This window comes from Amblyomma maculatum, chromosome 5 (genome assembly GCF_055883805.1).
Source record: "Amblyomma maculatum isolate TAMU_Amacu chromosome 5, ASM5588380v1, whole genome shotgun sequence".
NCBI lineage: Eukaryota > Metazoa > Arthropoda > Arachnida > Ixodida > Ixodidae > Amblyomma > Amblyomma maculatum.
In genome coordinates, this window is record NC_139348.1 from 116,362,531 (window position 1) to 116,385,684 (window position 23,154).

The 23,154-nt window shown below is 46.3% G+C and overlaps 1 protein-coding gene across 1 annotated transcript in view; it reads right to left on the minus strand.

Annotated features, from left to right (window-relative positions):
• The window catches only part of LOC146189295 (fatty acid synthase-like), a 49,479-nt gene that overhangs the window by 11,639 nt on the left and 14,686 nt on the right, over positions 1-23,154 (minus strand). The window contains exons 6-19 of the mRNA XM_084604152.1: positions 22,342-22,575; positions 21,297-21,598; positions 18,421-18,810; positions 15,335-15,524; positions 11,982-12,211; positions 10,356-10,559; positions 9,533-9,781; positions 8,805-9,012; positions 8,089-8,343; positions 5,780-5,953; positions 3,057-4,284; positions 2,662-2,816; positions 2,184-2,399; positions 957-1,286 (exon numbers count right to left, since the gene is read on the minus strand). Of these exons, the coding sequence (XP_084460278.1) occupies positions 957-1,286; positions 2,184-2,399; positions 2,662-2,816; positions 3,057-4,284; positions 5,780-5,953; positions 8,089-8,343; positions 8,805-9,012; positions 9,533-9,781; positions 10,356-10,559; positions 11,982-12,211; positions 15,335-15,524; positions 18,421-18,810; positions 21,297-21,598; positions 22,342-22,575 (4,365 nt within the window). The remainder of the gene's footprint in view (positions 1-956; positions 1,287-2,183; positions 2,400-2,661; positions 2,817-3,056; positions 4,285-5,779; positions 5,954-8,088; positions 8,344-8,804; positions 9,013-9,532; positions 9,782-10,355; positions 10,560-11,981; positions 12,212-15,334; positions 15,525-18,420; positions 18,811-21,296; positions 21,599-22,341; positions 22,576-23,154) is intronic.

The window sequence follows — 23,154 nt, forward strand, 5'->3', positions numbered from 1 at the left end:
CAAGAGGTGACTTCCTAGCCACAAACATTTCAAATGTCACGGTACCAGTCGACAAACATTGCTTCTATCTATACAACAAAATTTCCTTCGGCGTTTAAGTGATTTTGGCTCTCCAAGGGCTTTCTCCTAAAGTGGAGAAGCCGAAGACTACGCACAAACATACTAATGAGCATACGTCACTCGCTGATACATCTTACATCTGTGGCTCTGAGAATGGAGCCAGGAGTTGTGGCCCGGCGTCTGCTGCCGTCAACAGGTAGTAAAACGGAACGCAGGTTAACTTTCCAGAAGAAACTAAGTTCGAACGATCTTCTCTCCTGGAGATGTTAATTGTAATGAACATTGCTTAAATAATATTAACATATTAAGTGACTTTGCAAACAAAGGTCGCAAAAGAACAATGAAGCTGCAAGAGGGCGCCAGTGAGGTCCTGATCTGGTGATACAATACCTAGGAAAATGCAACACGTGTTCCGTGCTTGTACACTGTCACTCTGAAAATATCGTAGCGCATATTTTCAGCGAGACCTTGATTTCGTGCAAGAATTAAAGAAGAAAAGATAATAAGGAAGCCTCGCATCGCTGGTTCTTTAACAGAATTCGCGATCTTCGCCCAGATCAATGCCAGATCTCTTTCGAAACATCGGATAGTGGACTCAGGCTTCTTTCAACTTTCTTATGTGCATTGTCCACGTCGCTACTTAAACTTTCTGCCGTAATCACTTCTCCTTTCCCAGCCGACTACGACTAGCAACAATGATCTTTTGCCGCTGCACTCTCAAATAAACCTCTTGCTCTCCCGCCATTGCTCACTTTGTTTTGTCCAGAATTCCACCTGCCTAGCCCGCTGTCTGCAGCAATTTCCACCAACTGACACCTCGCATGGTGTAGACGTACAGAAATTATCTGTATAGCAGTATTACCTCTGTATACATGCACTTGGGAAATGCCGCTCACCGACGGTGGTGAAGACGCTACACCTCATGGAGAAGGCAATGACGATTGCCGCTTGCCCGACGTCTCCGCTGCCGGCGTGGATCAAAAGCGACTCTCCTTCTTTCAGGTTGCCCCGCACGAGCAGTGCGTAGTAGGCTGTCGAATAGGCCACGGGAACAGTGGAGGCCTCCTCCAGGGTCCAGGATCGGGGTACTTCCCACAGAAACAGTGGGTCCATAAGCGCGACGGTCGCTACGCCTTGAGAGGGTACGACGCCCATGATTCGTCGGCCCCGGCGGTCACGACCAGAGACCTCCAGGCCAAAAGCGCAGTCCAGCGAGGCCGATTTGGCTGAACGAATCAGACGGGAGCAGGGCGTGTGAACGCTTACATCGTGGTACTAGTTAATAATGTAATCCTGTAAAGCTCCCCTGTTACAACAACGGGCGAAAAATACAAGGACATAAGAGCCCAAGAGCCGCCTTCGGAGACGAGCACGGACACCCTTTATTTGCGGTTACAACTCCATGTCCTGTTCTTCGCCTAAGTTTTTCACAACAAAGCATCACTAGCCCGTCAGCTGTAATGCGAAGCGCCGCTCAATTGGCTCTTGAATATGAAAGTGGCGCACCCGTCTACAACAAATCTAAACTACGAAGGCCAACACCTCGTTGCGCATCTTTATTCGCAAATATTCGCTAACCAGAGCCTTAGGTAGGATGTTTGTCTTCCTGAAGTTTTAGCAACGAAAACACTTTATTTTAAAGTGCTTCGACAGGCCGCTATATACTAAGGGCAGCTCAAGCTACTTAAATGTAACGTCGCTTGAAGTATCGTATTTGTTTCCACAGCGCTCCAAAAGCAAAGAGCACGCTTGTAATGACAATACCATTATTACGCGTGAGCTAACAATAGGGCATGATAATTCGGCCAAAATTTTCTGTTGGTGAGCGCGACTGGTTTGTATTATTTTTATTGCAATTACCTATAGCACCCATGCACGAAATTGTAGCGGTATGCTATGCACTCTATTGTATGCAAATGAGATTTTGGGAACACACCAGCAAGGTACCATAAAGTAGAAACGAATTATTAAGTAGCTGTTACCCCGATAGTCCAATATACTTCAACCCATTTGCATGACATCGCTTTAAGCCACTACTGAACTGGTGAAGTAAATTCAGTTAACGCTACCTAAACCTCCGACAAGTTCGCCATAAGTGTCCATCTTTCAGCGCTCACACTTACGGTGTTCAGTGTTGGGCTGAAGCTTTCCGGACGCCATCATGACGTCACGGAAATTTATTGGAGCGAAGTAGACGTCGCAGAGCATTTGGTCGGGGGCGGTTCCGCAGCAAGGGGATGCGTAGCGAAGCGGCGACTCAAACCACTCCAAGCTCGACAGGTCTCCTGGTCTCTGCACACTGAGAACGGTGAACTCCGTGGTCGTCTTCAGCGCTCCGTCTGCGTACGTTTAAGCGTACAGAGCAGGCGTGTTTAAGAGACATCCCAGAAAGTGCAAACATCCAGTCGATGAGCTTTTAGATAGCGAGGTGCATCTCTAAAGCTGCTTGTATTTTTATTTTGAGCACTTTCGAATGAAGTAAATTATTGGTCTGAAACAACATGAACAGGCTAATTACATGCATTGTTTCGGCATACCACTGCTTTGATTCCTTAATGCAAAAGCAGGGGTGAAGTTGACGCACAAAACTAATATACTCACGCCACGGTGTGCTCTGATGCCTGTAGGAGCCCCACCGCCCATCTTGGTACACGTTCATGACCAAGTCGCGCTCCAACAAGCCCCGGTACGCGGGACTGCTAGGACTGAAGTCGGCAATGCGGCTCGGTGATTGGGCACTCACGTCAAATACACACCTGTAAAGAGAGGGCATCGCTTTATCAAAGGAATGCGTGTCACTGAACCACTGATCAGAGCTTCCATAATGTCGCATATTTGTCCCGGTTATGCATGCATGCTTGACTCCAACTAGCTTAGTTTCTATCCTTTTGCAAGATATATATGCTAAGTTCCCATTTAGCCCCGACTTGCGGCAGATAGCGTCATCGCCATACTCTGATTATATGCGTAAGGTAGGCGTGCTTTAGTATCCATACCTGACGTGATTCCCGCCGGTTTCTTTTCGAAGGCAGTTGATGAGACCCACCATGCCGCAACTGCCGACGTCTTCGGAGACCAACCATATATTATCTCCGGCAGGTTTGCTGTCATGCTCGAAGGCTTTCATCTTGAGCGCCTCAACCCAATTGAAGTCGTCGTTTTTCACTCTGATCACCTCTTGCCTCGTCACGCGCACTGGAGTGGTCATTTTCCGGTAGAGCAGAAGCGAAGAGATGTTGTTAGACTTGCGTCCCACTAGTCGAAAGCCGTGCGCTTTCAGAGCTGCCGCAGTCGCATCCACAGCATGTACCCGAAGAGTAACGCCACTCACCGTCGACAAGAACTCCTCCGCTCCTGTCAGTGAGGTACGGAGGGACAGCAGAAGAAATCCGCGTTCCTTGCACAGCGATGAGAGATCTTGGGCCAAAGTGTTCGGACCATCGACGGCAGCTGTGGCGACACCACGAGCCACGACCACAAGATCGGCGCCGGCCACTTTTTCATCGGACACCAAGGAAGGCTGCCACCGGATAGTCTTCACGCCTTCCGGAACTTGCTTTCTCGAGAGACTGTTCGGACAAGGGTGTGCCACTATGTATTCTGTTTTCAGCTCGGTACTATGAAGGCTCAGATAGCGATGCACCCAACGTGCCATAAGTAAGGAATGTCCTCCGGCAGCAAGCTCTAGAACTCGAATATTTTCGTGATCTGTGTTCTCGAGCAAGACATCGATGAGATTCCTCAGAGGATCTTCTTCGAAGAGGACAGTGTTTAGAAAATCCTCCTCTAGGAGTTCCATGCAGCCAACTGTAACTGAATGAGCAGCGGTTGCGAGCGAAGTAGAGGTGCTAGCTTCGTTAAGGATGGTGACGAGCACCTGCAGAAGGCCGTCGTTCTCAGCGCGATTCCCAAGGTACCCGTTGAGAACTTGCTCTGGCACCTCCCGGTAGCCATTGATGACACTGTAAAAACCACCCCTCTCCTCGCCGTATGACTCGAGGATGCGTCGGGCAACACCACAACATACATCAGCGTACTCTCGCACGTGGCACTCGTGCTCACGTATCGCTTCTTGATCATCCTCGTAAGGGACGAAACGGTACTCTTCCACGACTGGAGTCAGCTGTACGGGACGCCGCTGGGCCGTGCCAACAGTAAGACCCTTGAGCTCTACCCCACCAGCGCGGCAAGTGTTCAGATGCCAGCTGTGGACGGCGTCCAAGCCTGCATCGTGCACAATGGGGAAGCGTGGGGCAGCTTAGGTACAAAACCGAAGCAGTGACAACTGGCAATCTCATTCCGCCAAAAATAGGTGCAGGGTAAACGTGACAGCAAAAATAAGCATTTACAAGGCTTTCCACAGGGCCCCAGGTAAATAATAGAGGGCAATATATGTATGTGCCTCTTTCGCGGCAAGATCGTCCCTGCCAAGCAATAGCGAGGAAGCGAGCGTAGGTTTCTATCACAACATTGAGGACGTCGGTGCCCTTAATCATTGAATTGAAAACGTTTTTTATTAGCCTAACTTGACCGAATTTACCGCTGCTCGAGTCATCTGCGTGGGCTTGTGTTGTAAGCTTGAACACAGCGCCATAGCAAGTGTTCACTTGGTTTTTATAGGCCTATCGAGGAAATCGCATTCCCAGCTACTGTTTTAGGTGAAAGTAGTGCTGTAGTAACGGTACAGGTTATGCGTGCCGTGAGAAACGTTAGCTCTGCCATTTGGAGAACTCGTCGCTTTTTTTCATGTCGGCAGAGTTACTGGAGCCTGGGATGCTTACACTTTAGGCACAAACGCAGAACAACCGAGCGGAGACAGAAAGCCAGGCATAAAGCCGCACTTATGAACGGTTCGTGTTCGTGCCGTAAATAGTATAGCGCGTTGTAAGCATAATAGAGGGCGAAGGCTAAGGGAAAACAAGAATTCCCATAAGTCGATCGATTGCACATTTTCGTAGCTTATTTAAAGGTCCATTAATTTTTACTAGACGAGATAGTCTTTGGATTAGTTCGCTCACAGGGTTTTACTACACGTGCTCTTGATACCGATGAAACTGGCTTCGCAGTCTACAGGAAACGTTTGAGCGATGCATATGCTCAGGACAAGGTATAGTGCCCTCTTTCCACCTAGACAAGTCACGTGACTTACTGAGCAAAAAAACATGCGTGTCCCTCATATTGGTTGAAACTTCAGGCAGCTGAATTCCATTAATGAGGCAAAATAACTTTTATTCACGCACCCGTTTCCTGTAAAATTTTATTATCAACTCTAAACGTGACGAAATCAAGTGCCGTCTATGGAATAAGCTGAAGCTCTCGTGCTGCATTCCGGGGTATCCCAAAGGCGCAGCTGAATTTTCTCTGACTTTGGGTGTTTCTTTACGTCCCTAGTGAAAAGTACCCTATGAGTCACAATAACCTCATATTCATTGCCGTACTGAACTCATACGAAACTCGTACAAATCTTATACCATCTCATACAAATCTCATTCAACATATGAGAAATATACGAGATTGTATGACATTTGTATGAGTTTAGTATGAGAAATCTGTATGAGGTTATTACGAGTCATGCGGCTTTTTTCAGTAGGGACGTGTTACAATTCTGCCCCCAAATGAACTTAAGCGGCTTCATCTCCTAAATAGTACGTGCCACCTAACATGCAAGTGTTCGTAAGTATCAGGTGCTGTCTCTGTTAGGACTTTAGTGAACGCTCACCTTCTTCTCCGACATTTTCGAAGACTTGTGCGTGGGCCGATGGGTCGATGCGGCAAGACTGAATCCTAACGGGGTGCAGAAAGGTTCTTAGCGGGTGACCAAGAATGAAAAGTTGCAGCATGGAAGACAGGAAGGCCACCCAGTTGTCTTCCCACTTGAGTTTTGCATATGGCTCTGAGAAAAGAGATGACTAGGATGAACTGGCCGCAACGCTCGTAAAGCCACAGTGAATGAGACAACACGATTAGGAAGGTGCTTTTGAACATGCCCTCCATGAAGAATATTTCTAAATCACATAAAAATGCCAGTGATTTTGCCTCCAGTTCTATCGACATTTTTCGTTTGTTTTTGTTTTTTTTTTTATTCGCACAGCTCACACTTTGTTCTGTCGTCAAAGTCTACAGTCTCGGAATACGGTGGCCATCAAAACAATCAGTGGACATTTTTCTTTCAAAAGCGGTGAAGGATAAGTGGGTGCACTGTGGTCTCTGAATGTGCATTGCAAGGCAGGGCGGACTTTATTTGCGTGATAAGGTGCAGCAAAAGCACGATTAATGAAGTAACATCATCTAAGCAACTTCTAGTCTGTTTTCGACAAAACATAATGCTACTAAATTGAGCGTCCAAATATTTGAGACGGGCTCAGTTCACACAATTTTGCAATCATCATCATCATTCGAAATATTGAACGTAAAACCTACACTTTGAAAACAATACTATTTTAATCGTACCCCAGCGCACATGACTAAACTGACATTTCTGCACATATTGTTGTCACGGGTATTATGTAACCGTATTATATGTCATTCAGGGCGTAAACCTTCGTCTGAATTTAATTCAAGCGGAGCCATTTTATCCGTGTTTGGTCTGAGAAATCCACTTTCAGCTTCGCCGCAGTCGACCACATCGCGTGTTTAACGCCACTCTTGCGCACTGTGCATTGCAAAGTGCAAAGTTCAAAGTTTAAAGTGCAAAGCTCCAGCTGTGCACTGGGTTCAAAAACAACCTTTATCGCGTTGCCTCCCTAATGTGCGCTGAACAGTCCCAAAATTATATACCGCACCACCACTAACATCCAGGACACCGACTTCGCAGATCTTTACTTAGTCTCTCGAACCCAAAGCAAAATATAACCTATCGTGTTAGGGCGCTTGCTTCGCATTTGGCCAACATAGTTAAATCAACTGCATTTTTTTAACCTTCAATACAGCGAACCACAATGTCGATTCTGAAATTTCGAAAATTAGCTTTGCCTTAATTTGGTAGCTTTCATCTTCGCAGCTTATCCGGTGCACGTGAACACCAAAGCGAAGTAATGTGATAAAATATGTTAAGAATCGCGTTCCTGTCGTAGTTTATCGCATAAATAATGTTGCTCTACCATGCAGTCGGTCTGCTCAGACCGCATTAAAATACAGTGAATGATTCTGAAAGGACAATCTGCATTGAATAATACGAAACAAATGGAATTGTGGAAAGGACACGTTTTGAGCCGTATACATGTACTATCGAGGACAAAAGTCTCTGGACAGCACCTCTCGCGATTTTGGACTAAAAGCACTGTGTAAACGAATTATCCGCTTATTTATCTAGTACATATAAAACAACTAAAGCTCAACGTTCGCATCCACAAGTATGGTTCGAGACTACTGGCCGATAACAAAGTTATGTGCTTTGGTCGCGGTTTGCTTGGTCCACAGACTTTTGTCCTCGATATAGTACGTATACGTTTTGCTCCTTTCACAAGACTGGCTCACATAGAATTGGTTCTTAAGCAAAATATAGCAAAATACTTGTGACGGGTCACTGAATGGAGGTACTACTGTTCCTTAAAAACAAGCAAAGGTCAACTGCAGGTAACAGGTAGCTTCGTATAGCTAAGACAGTTTAGGCTATTTGAACATATTTGCACACACTTTAGTGATTTTTGCATGTACTCTGACAATATGCATGAAAGGCAAGGATGCATTTCACGTATTGTGCTGCTTGAGAACTGCACATCACTCCCCGCTGAACCTGTTTTAGATTTGATAGGCATGAAAGCATGTAGACGAGATAAGCATTCCAATAGTCGATACGATAAGAACCCTGTCTGAATCCTTTCAAAAAGAGAATATTTCTTCTCATAGTTCTCTCGAGGACAAAAAAAGAAATCTGATATTGTTTGAATAGCCGATGGGCTTGCATCGTCGCTACTGTGCATGATGCAAGCTTGACCAAACCTGTTGGTAAAATCGTAGATGCTGGTTTTAAAAACGTCTTCGTGACGACACTTCGTGACAAAAGAAAAGAAAGCAAGTGTGTCTTACTCTGTAGGTCGGCTTTGAGGATGCCTCGGAAGGCACCGTGGTGTTCATACCCACGAAGCTTCAGTTCTTTGTATATGCCTTTGTTGTCTAGGTCGTAGGCCACTTCCTCTTCAGGCGCACCCGGCGGGTCCTTGTCAAATATCTTTTCCCCATTCTCGGCCAGGCGGCATCGACCTCTCGCCACCACCGTCCTGCCCTCGCAGACTTCGAATTCACCAGACACTGGCATCAAGTTCACCTCAAAGAGGACGGAGCCTGTGCAGATAGAAGAAGAGCGTTTCAAGCCAACTATGAAGCTAAGGTTTTGCTATCTAATCACATTAAGGCGTAAACAATTCGGACCATTCTACACCAGGAAATTTCGTCCTTGTGTCATGCTATGGTGATCCACAGAGAACGATCTTCGAAACAGCACAGTACAAGTCTAAAATATTTACATTTTATCTGCGCTATTATGTCCGATTTATCCTTCCTGTGAACTAAAAATAGGTTTATTAACACGCAGAAACGTCCCAGGAATCAGGGCAAGGATATGCTGAGAAAGCTACGTCTCAAATCCAGCACGTCACAAAGACTCCACCAAGAATGCTGCATACTTCGCCCCTATTCCTCCAGAGAATAGTAACTAACGAGAACAATGGTTAACATCTTTCCATTTTCTCCCTTAATCTGCATCTGGCGTAGCGACAGGAAGTGTTGTCATTGCTTTGACTTGCCAGTCTTCGGTAGAGTAGTGGCTCTCCATATGCTGACGTCCTCGAAGACCACGGGAATGTCTTTGAGCTGTTTGCCAAAGCGGCTGGCCAGACACTTCCAGGCCAACACCATGTAGCCAGTGGCTGGAAACACCAGACGTCCATCGATCAGGTGATCAGCCAAATACTTGTCTGCTTCGTTGTTCTCCATGTCCACAACGAAGGTTTTCTGCAGTGGCAGTCAGGAGCCCGTCACATAGAAGAAAAATACGCATGGCAAATATCTCTACGCTTTCACTGAACGAATTTGCAGTAACATGTTATATTAGCGTCATTCCAGGCATATGCATAGGAATTAAAACGCTTAGCGCACAATGCAATGAAGTTTTGTCCCAATTAGGGTTCTTGAGATGCACAACTGTTTACGGTGGAAACAAGGTAGAATTTAGCCCATTTTGATTACGTAAATGACAGTGTTTCAACCAAAACATAAACGTGTCGTTTTTGCTGCGATGCTACCCCTGGCTGAACCTCCTAAATACCGCGTCATTATCAGTGATTACCGGATGTATGCATATCATCGGCAATAATTAGAGCAAATGGATGAAGTTTCATAACTTTCTATTCAAATTTTCTAAAATGTGCGGACACACTGCGCGTGTACCTCGCCCCAAAGCTCCCCATTTTGTTCTATCTATTGCATTCGAGCACATCTGAAACAAATACGCGTTGTGTCTTGCCTGTATCACAATGGAGAAGTCCTTCCATCCGGCGACGGTCCACTTCTCCGAGTGGTCCCAGCTGACCAGGTGGCCAATGTTGGGTGTGCCGCGTGGAAGAGGCCACGGAACCGGAGGGTAGAGCGGAGAAAGGTCCATCTTGACGCCGAGAGTGTGGAGGTTTCCCAGGGAGCTCAGGAAAAACGCGAGGTTGTCTGTACTTCGTTTCATGAGGCCAAGGCAGTTGGCATCGCAGCCAAGGGCGCGTTTCAATATTGACTGTTGGTAGTGGTGAGGAAAAGCGGAATGCGAAAATGTCAATAGATACTAGAAGCAATCCATATTCTAACGGACATTGGAGATCAGAGTCAGCGGAACAAGATGCATTATCGAATTCTCAAAAATTTCAAGTAGTTAAGCTGCGTTACGAAGAAATGGCACCTTGTTTGAAAAAGCGATGATTTTCATTACATTAAAATTTACACACACACACACACACACACACACACACACACACACACACACACACACACACACACACACACACACACACACACACACACACACACACACACACACACACACACACACACACACACACACACACACACACACACACACACACACACACACACACACACACACACACACACACATATATATATATATATATATATATATATATATATATATATATATATATATATATATATATATATATATATATATATATATATAACGTTTGCAAAACGGACGAATGTTTAAGTGGACTGGCACTATTTTATCGCTGGGCTTATACACGGCCAAGACCATTGCAGAATCATGCCAGCGCGACGTAGGCTAGTACGCTCACCAGCAGAAGGCAGTGCGGGCCAATCTCGACCATGATGGCATTTTGGGGGACGTGCTGAATGGCATCATAGAACCGCACTGATGAGCAGAAGTTGTTGACGTAGTACTCCGCAGAGCAGAGCTGGGCTACAGGTTCCTGCCAACGGCTCTCGGGCACAGACGAACTGACCCAGCGTTTGGTGCGTGGCTTGGGCTCTGGAACAACCTAATGAACAATTTTAAAAATGTGGTAGGTTAAGGCTTAGAGACTAAGCAGATTTACCAGTCAGAGCTCTGTGACTTTAGCGGCCGAGGGGTCAGACATGAGAGAAGACAAAGTTACGGCCCCCTTTAGTTTGTTCGCAGCTGTTTTAGAGGTTGACCTTTTTCCTTACTGAGGTTACTGGAACCTAATTATATTTTCAGAGGCAATTTGATAACTCAGGCTACGTATTTCACGGATACTTACAATTTGATGTAAGTTTTGCAGCCATGAGCAGAAAATGGCTAGACACACAGAACACGAATGAAGAACAGTGTAGTAAGTCCCTATGAGTGTCTACGTTACGCAAAAATAACGTTTGCCATGCGGCTGTGATTTGAGAAGTAACCAAAAATAGAAATCAAATATAAATAACGCTAAAGTTAAGCAAATCAGGAAAAACATAAAACCCAGAAATAAAACTCTAACCATAAAAATTTATTCAGCACCAACTTAGTACCCGCGCTTCAGCAAAATCATATATCTTCAGCATTTGAGGTTCCCTCTCTGACAGGGACAAATAAAGATCGATTACAGACTCCCCAGTATCGGTAGACCTAATCATGAGGGCTTCGATGATCTGTTATGTTCTTTATCGGCTAAGATTGTAGTTCTATCAAAGGCATTCATTCGATGCGTCCCAAAGGAAATGTGCCACCAATTTTCCCGCTGATTGATTGATCCGCACTTGTCATGCTCACACGAACTTTCCTTTACACCTCTATATATTCGCTCTGTGTACTGTATACCACCACATACCGCTGCAAGCCACTGGCATACTGTGTGCTGTATCCATGTCAAACCGGTAAATGTTGTAGGGCTCTTGGCCTTTTGAACTACGCGCGCTCCTTCCACTCCGTCTTGATGAGCGCGGAGGTAGCGCAGCTGCGCATGTGCAGACTATATCGCGGGGTGTGACATATGCTCGGCATGGCTCGGCTTGAGAGTGAGCCTTCATAAGGACAGCGGAAAGTCAAGAATGGGGGATTACGAGACGGCGCAGCTGGGACGCGGTCAAGCTGTGAGCAAGCGGCACGATGCATCCTGGGTGAGCACGGACGGCGGAGCGCAGCCCTACCAGGATGAAGACGGAAGCAGTGCCTCCGGAGAAGGGTTAGGCTGCTTGCGTGAGTTGTTGTCACGCGCCCATCGTCCCTACAACCCCTCAAAGTTCAGTGGCATTTATAGACTATAACCATGGGAATGATATGAATGTAATATTGCATAATCGCTTCAGTAATCAAAAAGGCACGAAAATCTGAAGATACATTGCTGCGTAAAAAAAGCGAGATATTTTGTACAACACAGATAATTAAACACTTGTCTTAACTGTGCTTTGCTGCCCAATTATATCCCAAGTTCCAACTTTCTTAAAATAGAAATTACCTTAGCGAGTGCCTGCCTGAGCGCAGGCGCAATGCTGTGGACGTGCTTCGAGTGGAAGGCGACGCCAAGGCTGTCCACCTCGCGAGCAAAGATGTTCTCTGCCTTGAGTTCGGCGACCATATTGGCGACGGCTTCGGCAGGCCCCGACACGGTCACAGAGTCCTCGGCGTTGTGGCACGCGGGGTACACGCCTTGAGGACACCGCTTTTCGGCCTCTTCCCACGTGAGACCTGGAAACGATGTTCCGTAGGTCGGTTATGAACACGTGCACGTACTGTCTGCTCACAGAGGCCGGAGTGTTTATAAGTAAACAATGTGTCCATCTGGCAGCTCTAAGGAGGCATATATAGTAGAGATCGTAACGCGTAACAATACTTTCCCATATAATTGCTGGGAAGAGGGACACGTGTTTAAAACAAGACGATTCCTGTAGAATGGCGGAAAGCTCGCCACAGCAGTGTTTCTTCATTTTTCGCGCCACACACACTAATATAATCCTAACCCCACTCAGTTTTGAAATTCGCATAAGAAAAATTAACAAGTTCAGCATAAGCGAAATAAGCTTCTGTAATTTTATATCTAAGGAAACTTTATCGGAGGAGAGTGCATGTACCGTCTTTGCCAAAAGTAACCAGGCTGCATTCTTTGCTTCTCACTTGTATTATAAAGCCAATAAAGATTCCCAGAGGATCACAATTCGTTAAGAAGAGTAGAGAGACGCCGGCCTTTAGTTTTTAGAAATTTAAAGCTTCAGATGCAGTATGAATTTACTATCACATGGCTGAGAAGCAGACCCTGCAGCCTGGTTACCTTTGGCAAAAGCGGTACATGAAACGACTCTAAGTTCAAAGGAAATTGTCATCTTTTGAATAAGATGTCATTCGTCTGGGTTTTGAAACTGCTTGAGATGGCACTTGAAGTAAGAAAAACTTCCCTTTTTACGCACTGCAGCCCCACGTGGTCTGCAGGCGTTCCATCAGCCACCCTGTTTAAATAGAAGAGAGCTTTTGCACACCATACGCTTTCTGTCGCAGTTGTATACCGCTGCTGACAGCCACTAATCGCGTGTAGGCGCACGCAGGTAGCTGTTCGTGGCCGGGGGTACTGGAACTCGGGAAAAGTAGCAGCATTCGCTGCTTAAAAATTCTTCATTCACGATGCCTATACAGGCACTATCCTACAAAAAAGTTCCCTGGCCATAAAAATACAGAGGCTTATTTGTGAGCACGCTTCATTCATACATACGCAATTCAGAATTGAGTGTAATTTGAACTGATTGACAGACATCGAAGTGTTAGGTTTGACGTACAGGGTGATCCACTTCTAGCTATAACACGGTCACTGCTTTCAAAACAGCATTGCGTCGGATGCAGGCGCTTATCAAAGCAAAGCGACATATGCACAGTGGGACGCAGAGGTGATGTTTCGCATGACCTGCCGCCTAGCTTTGTGGAATGGCCGGGTCGGACGCAATGATGCTTTGAAAGAAGCAGCCGTATTATAGCTAGAAGTGGATCACTGTGTACATGCATCAGGCACAAATATTCATCAAATTACACATGTGTTAGCACTGCCCTATAATGTAAAACTGTTTAGGCCTTTAAATCATTTTTTTTTCCCGAAGATGCCTAGAGGTAGCGGCACGTACAGATATATCAGAGCGTATATTTGTCACTTCCGGTACGGTGACGTCAAGCCCCTCCAACCAATGATGGAATTACGACTGACGCTGCTCTGTTTTCCTCGAAAAGACTCCTAACGCTCGACCATACCACCAGGAATCTAACAAGGCCGTTGCATGACCTTCTCTCCCATCAGCAAACGTCATGACGAGCGGATGATAAAGAATCAGCGAACGGACCTGCGCGTACAGGCTCGGGTAAAGTGGCGAGAGGACACCACGTTACTCGACTCAGATGCGTGATCGCACCTTCATTTGATGGCATTTCATCGCCCATCCGCCTGTCGTGATGGCTGCTGGGATGCGCAGGCCTTGTTAAGATCTCGGTGACGACGGCTTGATACGGTCGCTAGGCGGTCGGCCTCACGGCGGAAGCGGCCAACACGAGCTGTGAACGCAGACTAATCAGGGAGCCGTCCCATAGCAACACGTTCTCCTTCACCTTAAACATTTTGCACTGGCCACGCCACGGACAACGGCAATGATACAGCGGGTGAGATAATACCCCATCAGCGTCAGAAAAACGTGCCAAAATGTATCTCGTAAGTAATAATCCGAACGTCATAAATTAATAGTTTTTAAAAATTGGTGACCTATACCGTGTTGCTCGCAAAGAAGGAATAGCTGATCACAACCAACTGCTCCATTTGCGGTGCGGCTCACCGGTCAGCTTCCTCGCTAGCTCCGCTACTAAAACGTTTCCTAAATGAATCATACATTTCTTTTATTAGTGGAGAGCAGGACTTAGATAGTCTTCTGAACAGGAAATTGACTTTAGCGCTTAGCAGTTATATAGAACCACCCAATGTTCTGCCAATGCCAAGCAATGAAGTAGTAGGGCACGTCTAGCGAGCGGCTATCCGCCGCGCTCCAGGGCGGCAACATTTAGGTTAGCTCGGGGCTACCAGTACTGTAGAGTTAAGAATTTGCTGCCTAGATATATTATGCGATTATGCAGCAAAGGCGGAACATTTTTCGACATTCCGCTTAACAGCACGCCGCGAAAAGGATATTGCGAAGAAGCAACGGGACTGCAGTATTCTGTTCTCGAAGGCGTACTCGAAGGCGTACTCGAAGGCTCTAGAAAGCGCCGTCGGATGGGACTGTAGGCATTACCCATTTCATATGCTTCCTTTAAAATGTAGTCAAAGAGAGCAAGCTGCCGGGCTAGTTTGGTGATTCATAATGGGAAGAAGTCAGCGCAAAACTACGGACGAAGGATAAAAAGAATAAGTACACATAGGACAGTCACGAACGCTAATGTCATAAATGATCCGTATGTCATATGGATATGGTGATTCCACAAATGCGCTCATTACCGTCCAATGTGTCCTCACTCTTTTTGTCTTTCGTCCTTAGTTTTGCGCTGATTTCTCATTATCTTAAAATGTAGTTTCGTTTGAAAGCTGCACGCTATTGAAGCGGGCCAGCTCGAGAGCTTTTCTCACTCGGGCGTCGACACGATAGGCGACCGCTGCCTGGTATTCATTACAATGTAATGCAGTACGAGGACGGTACGTAAGGGCTCTGGCGCGCTCCGACCGCACGAAGTCCGTCTTGCAAGTTCGCTCTATGTACTTTTCTCTTAACGCCTTCACATTTAAAAAGAATTAATGACAAAGGTTCCCGCGTCGCAGTACAGACGTCAGGTGCCCCGAGGCTCAACACTTGCCAATGGCAGCCATGGCTCCTTTGGGCGGATTTTCGAGTTCAGTGCACCGGCCCTGCCAGTAGGAGCAGAGCACAGCTTGCTCAGCGGTGAAGCCTCCGTCGGCGTATGCGCTGCCAGACTCGCCTATCGAGTGGCCCACGATGCCGTCTGGCTGGACGCCAATCGCACGAAGCATGTCTACCAACGCCACCTGTGGAAGAAAGGATGCCAGAAAATAACTCCCAGACATTCTTTCCTCTTACGCTCACCAAAGGAATAGCGTTTATTGTAGCTCATTGATAAAAGAGGAGGCAAAGCTGCGCGGATAGCAGCGCTCGACTATCATCATCATTATCATAAATCTTTATTCATAAGAATACTAAGGCCTAGAGGAGAAGGGGGTAGTTTAGGTGAGGTTGAGGGCGCCAGACTCCGACATGAAGTCTAGCAGGGCACTAAGCTTGCGCTTGGCGTCTTCACTATGGTCAATAGATAGATGGATTTACTGAAAGGAAAGGCAGAGAGGTTGGCTGGAATGATTAAAATCTGACCTGCTACTCTGCACTTGTGAAGGGGAAGAGGAGAAGAAAGATAATCATGATGGGTGGCGATGTGGCAGAAGGCATATGAAGAAATGTACAGGCAAAATATACAAGCAGTTTACTGTGGTCAAGCCTTATGGAGCATCTGGTAGATGGCGTCGCTCTAGGGGAATGTGCCCACTCCGGTAAATTAGAAATGTATTCCCTCGACAAGCTATTGCAGTAGCGAATTCACACACGTGTGACAAAGAGAGCTGACCATATCCTGGACGTCCGCAGCGTCAAACCAGATTTCTGCTTGCCACAGGCCTCCGTATCTAGTTCGAAAGCGCCATTGAACCTCTGCCGAGTTAAAGGGGAAAAAAACGGTGGAATGAAGTGGATTTTAAACCAGGAATATTCGTTACAAGCGACTACGCAACCTCTCAGTTGTCACCGTTTTATGTCAAACCAACGCGGTGCAGGATGCGCCACGCTTAGTAAGAACGCACTAGATAATTAAATGTGTAAAGCAATTTACTAAGGGGAGTGTCGTTCCGGTTCGAACTATATCTGGGCATACACTTCTCTTAGATGAATAACAATCATACTGCAGTGATTGCTTGCATAAACAACATATTCGCTAGGTGAGTGGCTGCGGCAATAGCAAGGAAATGATAGACCAATATTACAAGGCCATCGCCGCAGCGACTACCCCGCGTGTTTTATTGCCCCTCAACCGCGCTATAAATTGCATGTCGTTGTCTCTATCAACTCCCATTCGTGCATGATGAACTCAAACACACAGCTATATCGTTGCCCTCTTAAAGGGCGTTAAACGTGAGTGACGGTTTCACTAATGGGCGTGGCCAACAGCCATAATTTCATTGGCCGGCCTCCAAAACTGACTGCGCTATTCAAAAGTTAAGTTGACCCACGTTCAAAACCAGCTTGGCTAAACCCCTAAATAAACTTGGCCCACCCGCAAGATATGAGTGACTCACCAACAAAAATACGTCAGCATGCAAGTCCTTAAATGTTCATGGGCAGTAGCGATTTGGACGTTTTCGCAGGTTTGCATAGATTGGCGGAGCCAAACCATCTGTCATGATTCTGCATGGTAGAAGACAGCCCCTGCAGTATATAGGTGCCTTGAAGACGGCGCCCATAACCTTTTGAGGGTTTAGTTAAAAGAAAAACTTTTCTAGATGGTCAAATTACTTTATTGCTGGTTTTGAAAGTGCAAAATGAGTAAAGTCGGGGAAAAGTTGTAAAAGAAATATTAGGAATCGTATTTTGCAGTCAACACCACTCGAAACTGTAAACTCGGGAACCTCAGAAAACGCAGCAAACAAGGAGAACGGGAATACCTCGCGAACGTCGATGATAAGCAAGCTAACAGCAGCCCAATAAAGATGGAAATCAGCTTGCACCGGGAGTGGCCGTAAAGATACAAATCAAGTTTTGCGCGCCTCCTTTGCGATAAGTGGGGGGGGGGGGCGGAGGTAGCCAAACACACGCAGAACCATTACCGCAAACCGGGCGACATGCTGCAGCTAGGAGTCATTTCTGTTTATCCCCTGCACGAAGGTGCCCGTAAAGTTAGAAATCAAGTTTCCCTTGCCTCCATTGCGACCACGTGGCGAAACAGGAATCACAAACGAAAGGACGTTGCCGCAGATCAGGCGATAAGCTGCAGCTGGGAATCAGTTCTGTTTATCTTCGCAAGACAGCGCGATAATTTTCGAACGCTTCTTGCAAGGGAGGGGGCAGAACCTCTCAGTCAGGATGCATCGTCATTACGGCGCGAAGTTTCCAACGGAGTATTGAAACCGTACCCGTACGGCAAAAACCTTGGCGGATGAAAAACCGCCGCCGTACATGTACGGCAAAAACCCTCAAATGGATAAACGCTGCGGTCATATTCGCTTTCGCAAGATGCTGACCAGCTTTAGTCTTTCCGCATACAACAGTTGTACCACTACTTTGGTTTTGCGTCATGTGTGGCTATGTGTTCACCAATTTTGTATGCCAAATTTAATGCGATAGCGCAAAGGCCCCATTAATCCGAAAATTCACCGTTGTTGGCGTCGACTTCGGCGTCGGTGTCGGCGTTGTGAACGAAAAATTACGAGCACGGCGCTGCCAGGTCGTATGCTAGCAACTGGCATGATCGCACATTAAATGGGCTTAGGGTTGCCTAACATTATGTTTGGTAGTAGCGGCCAAACTCGGGCCTCTCCTTTCATGCGAGATAGCGTAATAGAATCCGCCTGTCAGGTCCGTTGTATTCTTAGTCAGACACGTGACCCTAGGCCACGCAGGCGTGTTTATACAACTTAGTTAAGCCAGGCTTTGTATATCAGATTGTAACCTACACTATCGCGTCATACCCTTAAATGCGCAGCTTAAGCTTCCTAAGTACTTATTTATTCTTTCCCATGCGCTCTAAAATCCTTAGTGGATTTTCAGGGCCAAAACCACAAAAGACACAAAATACGAGTTTGCATATGCTCTTGTGCATATAAAGCTAAGCTCTGTGGTTTTACCAGACGCGCGCTAAATACGACGGTTTGACGAACTTACTTGAATTGCAGTGATAGACACCAGGGCAGAAACTATCGTCCCCTTGCGGGCCTCTTCGTTGGTCACCAGGTCGATGAGATCAACGCCGTAAGGTTTCAGTGCCTCGTGGCACTTCCTAATGGAGCTCGAAAATATATCGAAGTGCATCATCTGCCGGGCCATGCCGTTCCACTGGCAGCCCATGCCTGTGAAGGTGAACCAAAGGGGACGCTTCTCATACGGTGCCTTGTCAACCACTTTGACGACCTCCATCTCAGCTCCACCGTCTACGGGCACCAGGGCGTAGCCGCGGTAGGGGAACTGCTTTACGCTTGGCTGACCTACACGATTCAGGAGGGCGTAGGTGGGGTCTGGGTACGGCCCTTCGGCTTCCAACCTATTTAAGGTGTTCTGTGGGAGAAGAAAAACTTTGGTGAGTTGTGAGGAGGCACCATATCATCATCGTGTCTTAACTCGCTTTCCCCGCAAAAAGTGTACCATGAGCCAAAGTTGCAGCATATGCAATGAAAATTTGCGTTCTGCTGAACAACGGACACCTTTAAACATCACCATTGCACGCACTATTCTTATTTTCTTTGCTACCATCGTCAACCCGCTCACGTACACAACGCAGTAACGGCCTGTTTCGCTGACCTCCGATTAAATTTGTCCAGTACAAGCTCCACAAACTATCGCAGAAGACCTCGTAATCCCTCCTTTCCACCTCACTTTCTGCTGCATCTAGCAATTCTTTCAAAAACGGCTTCGAGACAGGCATTCCTGAAACCTCCTAACCAGGAGTATTTATAGGGTTGGACAAGAGTGGCTGCCGGAGCGGGAACGCCACTTCGAGGATAGCTTTTCGCTGAATTGTTTGTATAGGGAACATCTTAATTCAGCCATTTTTTTTCGTCTAACTTTAGTATTACTGTTTACAAGACTTTCTGTCATGTTGAGTCTAAGCTCTGTAATGACGTGTTTCCTACGGAATCGCATGGTCACCTCTTGTGTATAATCAATGCACCAATGTTGTGCTCACGAGATGAACAGTGAGGTCGTTATGCCGGCTAGCTACATCAGGTTCTCAGCGGCAAGAGAGAGGGAACACTTTTGGGAAAGACGAAAAGGTTATATTTTTTCTGCAAGGCTAACTGGGGTCTAAAGGGTTTTCTATCTGAGTTCACCACGAAGTGAAAGTTTAGCGGTGAATGTGGCAAAAACGCAGTTATTTAAACTATGGCCAGTGCACAGCCTTTTTTCAGTGCTTTCCCGTCATCCCAGTCACCGCTTTCTGCTCTCATGCCTGAAAAGCATATTTTATATTTTATCAGCAGAAAGACGCAGTTGTTGCACAGGTTCTATACATTTATTTATGTATTTATTTATTTCAAATAGACTCAGCTCCCTTAAGGGCATTGAAGAAGGGAATGGGTTAACAAAACAAAAAGTACATCATTGAAATGTTTACGAGGGTGTGAATTTCAATAACAACGGCATAAATGCATCAATAAATACAAAATATATACAACACACAGCCGCGCAATCCTGTCAGTATATATTAGCTAAAGCGGTACGAAAGGTTGAGTTATCGGTGATGGAAACCATATTTGCATGAAGAACGTTGAGTTAATCGGTGATAGAAACCATATTTGCAGGAAGGTGGTTTCATTCAGTCGATGTTCGAGGTATGAATGACTGCAAAAAACCGTGTGTATCGAACCTATCTAGGCGGATTTTATGATTTCGCAACTATTGGCGCCTACAGACCGGAAACAAGCTCCAAGGACTGTTGCCACTGTGCTGCCTAAGTTCAGTGACGGCTGTGAAATTATTGTCATTTGCTAACATAATGAGGTGAAGAAGAGGAGAGCAGCTTGCCTGCAAGTACGGTTATAAAGCTTTTATTCCTCCGCCGCCAATACTCTCCAACGACGCAGAACTCGGATGGGCCATGTGCAATGAAATAAAATTCCGCTATTAACTATCCCTATCCGACTACGCCTCCCCCCCTCCAATTTTACTAGCAATGTCGCTTTATATAAGGTATACCTCTCCTCTATCAACGATATCAACTCTTCGAATGGCACCTACGAAGCCCACCGTGCGGCTACACTTACTACTGCTGCAACAACGCAAAACTCACAGAATGTTAAAGTTTTTCGTCGATTCCATGACAGAAACTAATTATGTGACTTCCTTTTCTCCCATGCCCCTTTTGTACATGAAATGACAGCTGTAGCTTCATCCTTTTTACCGCGCAAAGCGCAGACGCTGGCTGGCTAACAGCGACCTACTAGATTTGGTCGTAAGATGTTCAGTGGGACTGTGTCTATGATCCAGCCAGGAAAAATTTGTCTAACAGGGCGGTAACTTATTTTCACTGATGACAAGATGATCACACGTTATAACGACATGAATTATTTTATTGATGCTAATCCACCTCAAACACTACTGGAAACGTAATGCTCCTGTTCTTCAATCCTCCGTATCCATGCTGGTCTCCCAGAAAGTGTCGATTCTGGCTAACATAGTACTTGCTGCAGCACAGTTTTTTCCTATAGTCAGGTACAAACAAAGGAAAAAGCAACAGATGCCTCTCAAAGGAAGCCTTTCGTCAATGTCGCCAATCTAACTGTGACGCTAGGGGGCTCAAGCAACTTATATATCTATGACGTCGTAGGCGTCGGCTCACGCCTGTGTCAGCAGGAGGTCCTTTGATCTATATCCCACTATAGCGGCCTCGCGCTGGATATCCTCAGCGTTTCATGATGCGCCACAATGAGCATATTCTTCCCTCTCTCTGTCTTTCATACAACTAATACGTAATGTGACGCGTCATTCATCTTAGGGGTACCAATCATATTTTTTTTTCTATGCGTTTCAGTGAGTCAACTTACCGCCAGTGAATCCTTGCTTCTACCGGCCATCAGGACCAGTCTCGGCAGTTCCGGCTTCTCTAGCGGCAGAGTGTCAACACTGGGACCAGGATTAGCCTCGAGGATCACGTGAACGTTCGCACCGCCGAAGCCAAACGAGTTGATGCCTATCAGTCCTCCATCAAAGGGAGTCACCTTGGTCACGACCTCCAAGCTGCCATCATGCAGCGATGGTATGTCCGGGTTGGGCTTGTTGAAGTGCAAGTTGGGCGGAATGCTCCCGGTCTCCATGGTCAGGATCACCTTTGCCATGGCGGCCATGCCTGTTTTAAGATGAGAGCAAGAGCTCAATTGAGTTTCCGTTTGGTCAACGTGGCTCGGTTACTCGGATTTTGTATATCTGTGGAATTGACTACGGCGTGCTTTTACACTTCACCGGGAAAAGTTCCTATCTGCACTAGAAGATATCTTGAGTATTGTAAACAGCGCATTCTTTGCGTTACATTCTACAAACAATGTGCTTATAGGTGTTCAGTGTGGCATTCCGTATGATACGCCCTTCTTTATACATGCTATCTGAAATATTATTCAGATGTACAAATTTCGAACACATTGACACGCGGACACACGCCTACATAAGATGAAGCTGGGACCAATCTTCAAGAAAACAAATTTGTATGCTTCTCGGTTTCATACATTAAGGCTGTGGAGTTCTTTTTTGTCATATACTTCTGGTCCTGCATCATAAAAAAAAATCTGGAATGAGAACTGCATCGAAACTCAGTATCATAAAAGGAATATCATGAAATTGCCCCTCCACGGTGGAGCAGTGGTTGAATGCCCGGCTGTTGCCGAGTCCTTTAGTTTGAACCCGATCGCCAGCGGCTGCGTTTAGATGGAGGCGAAACGGAGAGACTCCGCATGTTCTGCAGAAAGACACACTTTACTGGTACGTGCCTTGAAACCCGGCTTAAATACTACCAGTAAAAATTGACTTGGACCGTTTCAGCCAGCAGTATTGACAGACAAATGCTCAGAACGCATGTAGGTAGAGTATACGACTGACCAGAGGAGGCCTCCGCATGTCCCACGTTGGTCTTGACGGACCCAATCTTCAGCGGCTTGTCACGCCCGGGCTGGCAAAAGACGCTGTGGATTGCGCCCAGCTCCTGGGGGTCGCCCGCTTTTGTGCCGGTGCCGTGGGCTTCGACGTAGGATATCGTCCTGGGGTCCACGTTCGCCTCGGCGTAGACTTCGCGCAGAAGTTGTGCTTGCAGCCTGCCCGAAGGATAAGTTATTCCTGCGGGAGGGCAGGGACAAAAGTAGAATAGGAGGTGCCTGAGATAGAGTTGCTCAGAGCCTTCATCGCATTGCTATTTTTTGCGAATCTCTGCGGCGATCACGCAAATCGAGGGGGCCTTATTACGTGTTACAAGGAGCATGCCGGCTCGCAGAATCACTGTACTAATCCTGGTACACGTGGCCTCGTTCATTGGGCTTTGTTTCGGCTAGCGAAATACTCAACTGGAGCATAATTGTACACAAAGAACTGGGTAAATTGCTTGCTCGCGTATACAGTGTGTTTGAGGGAAGCCTATACTCAATTTCAAAACAACGGATTGTTTTGACGTTATTCACTCTCTTGAGTGGCTCTTGCCAAACACCAGAAAACATGTCAATCATTTAAACTTGCAAACTGCCTGAACTAAATTATAATAGTTCAATCTAATGAATTTTAATTGACACATATACGCGTATAGTTGTGGCTTGTCGCTTGTAACAGCCATATTAGAGTTTAAAATTTCGAAAACGCATTTACGCTTCGCGCTGCGGCTAGACCCATTTTGAAAATTTCTGGGGCACATTGAACACCGTGCTC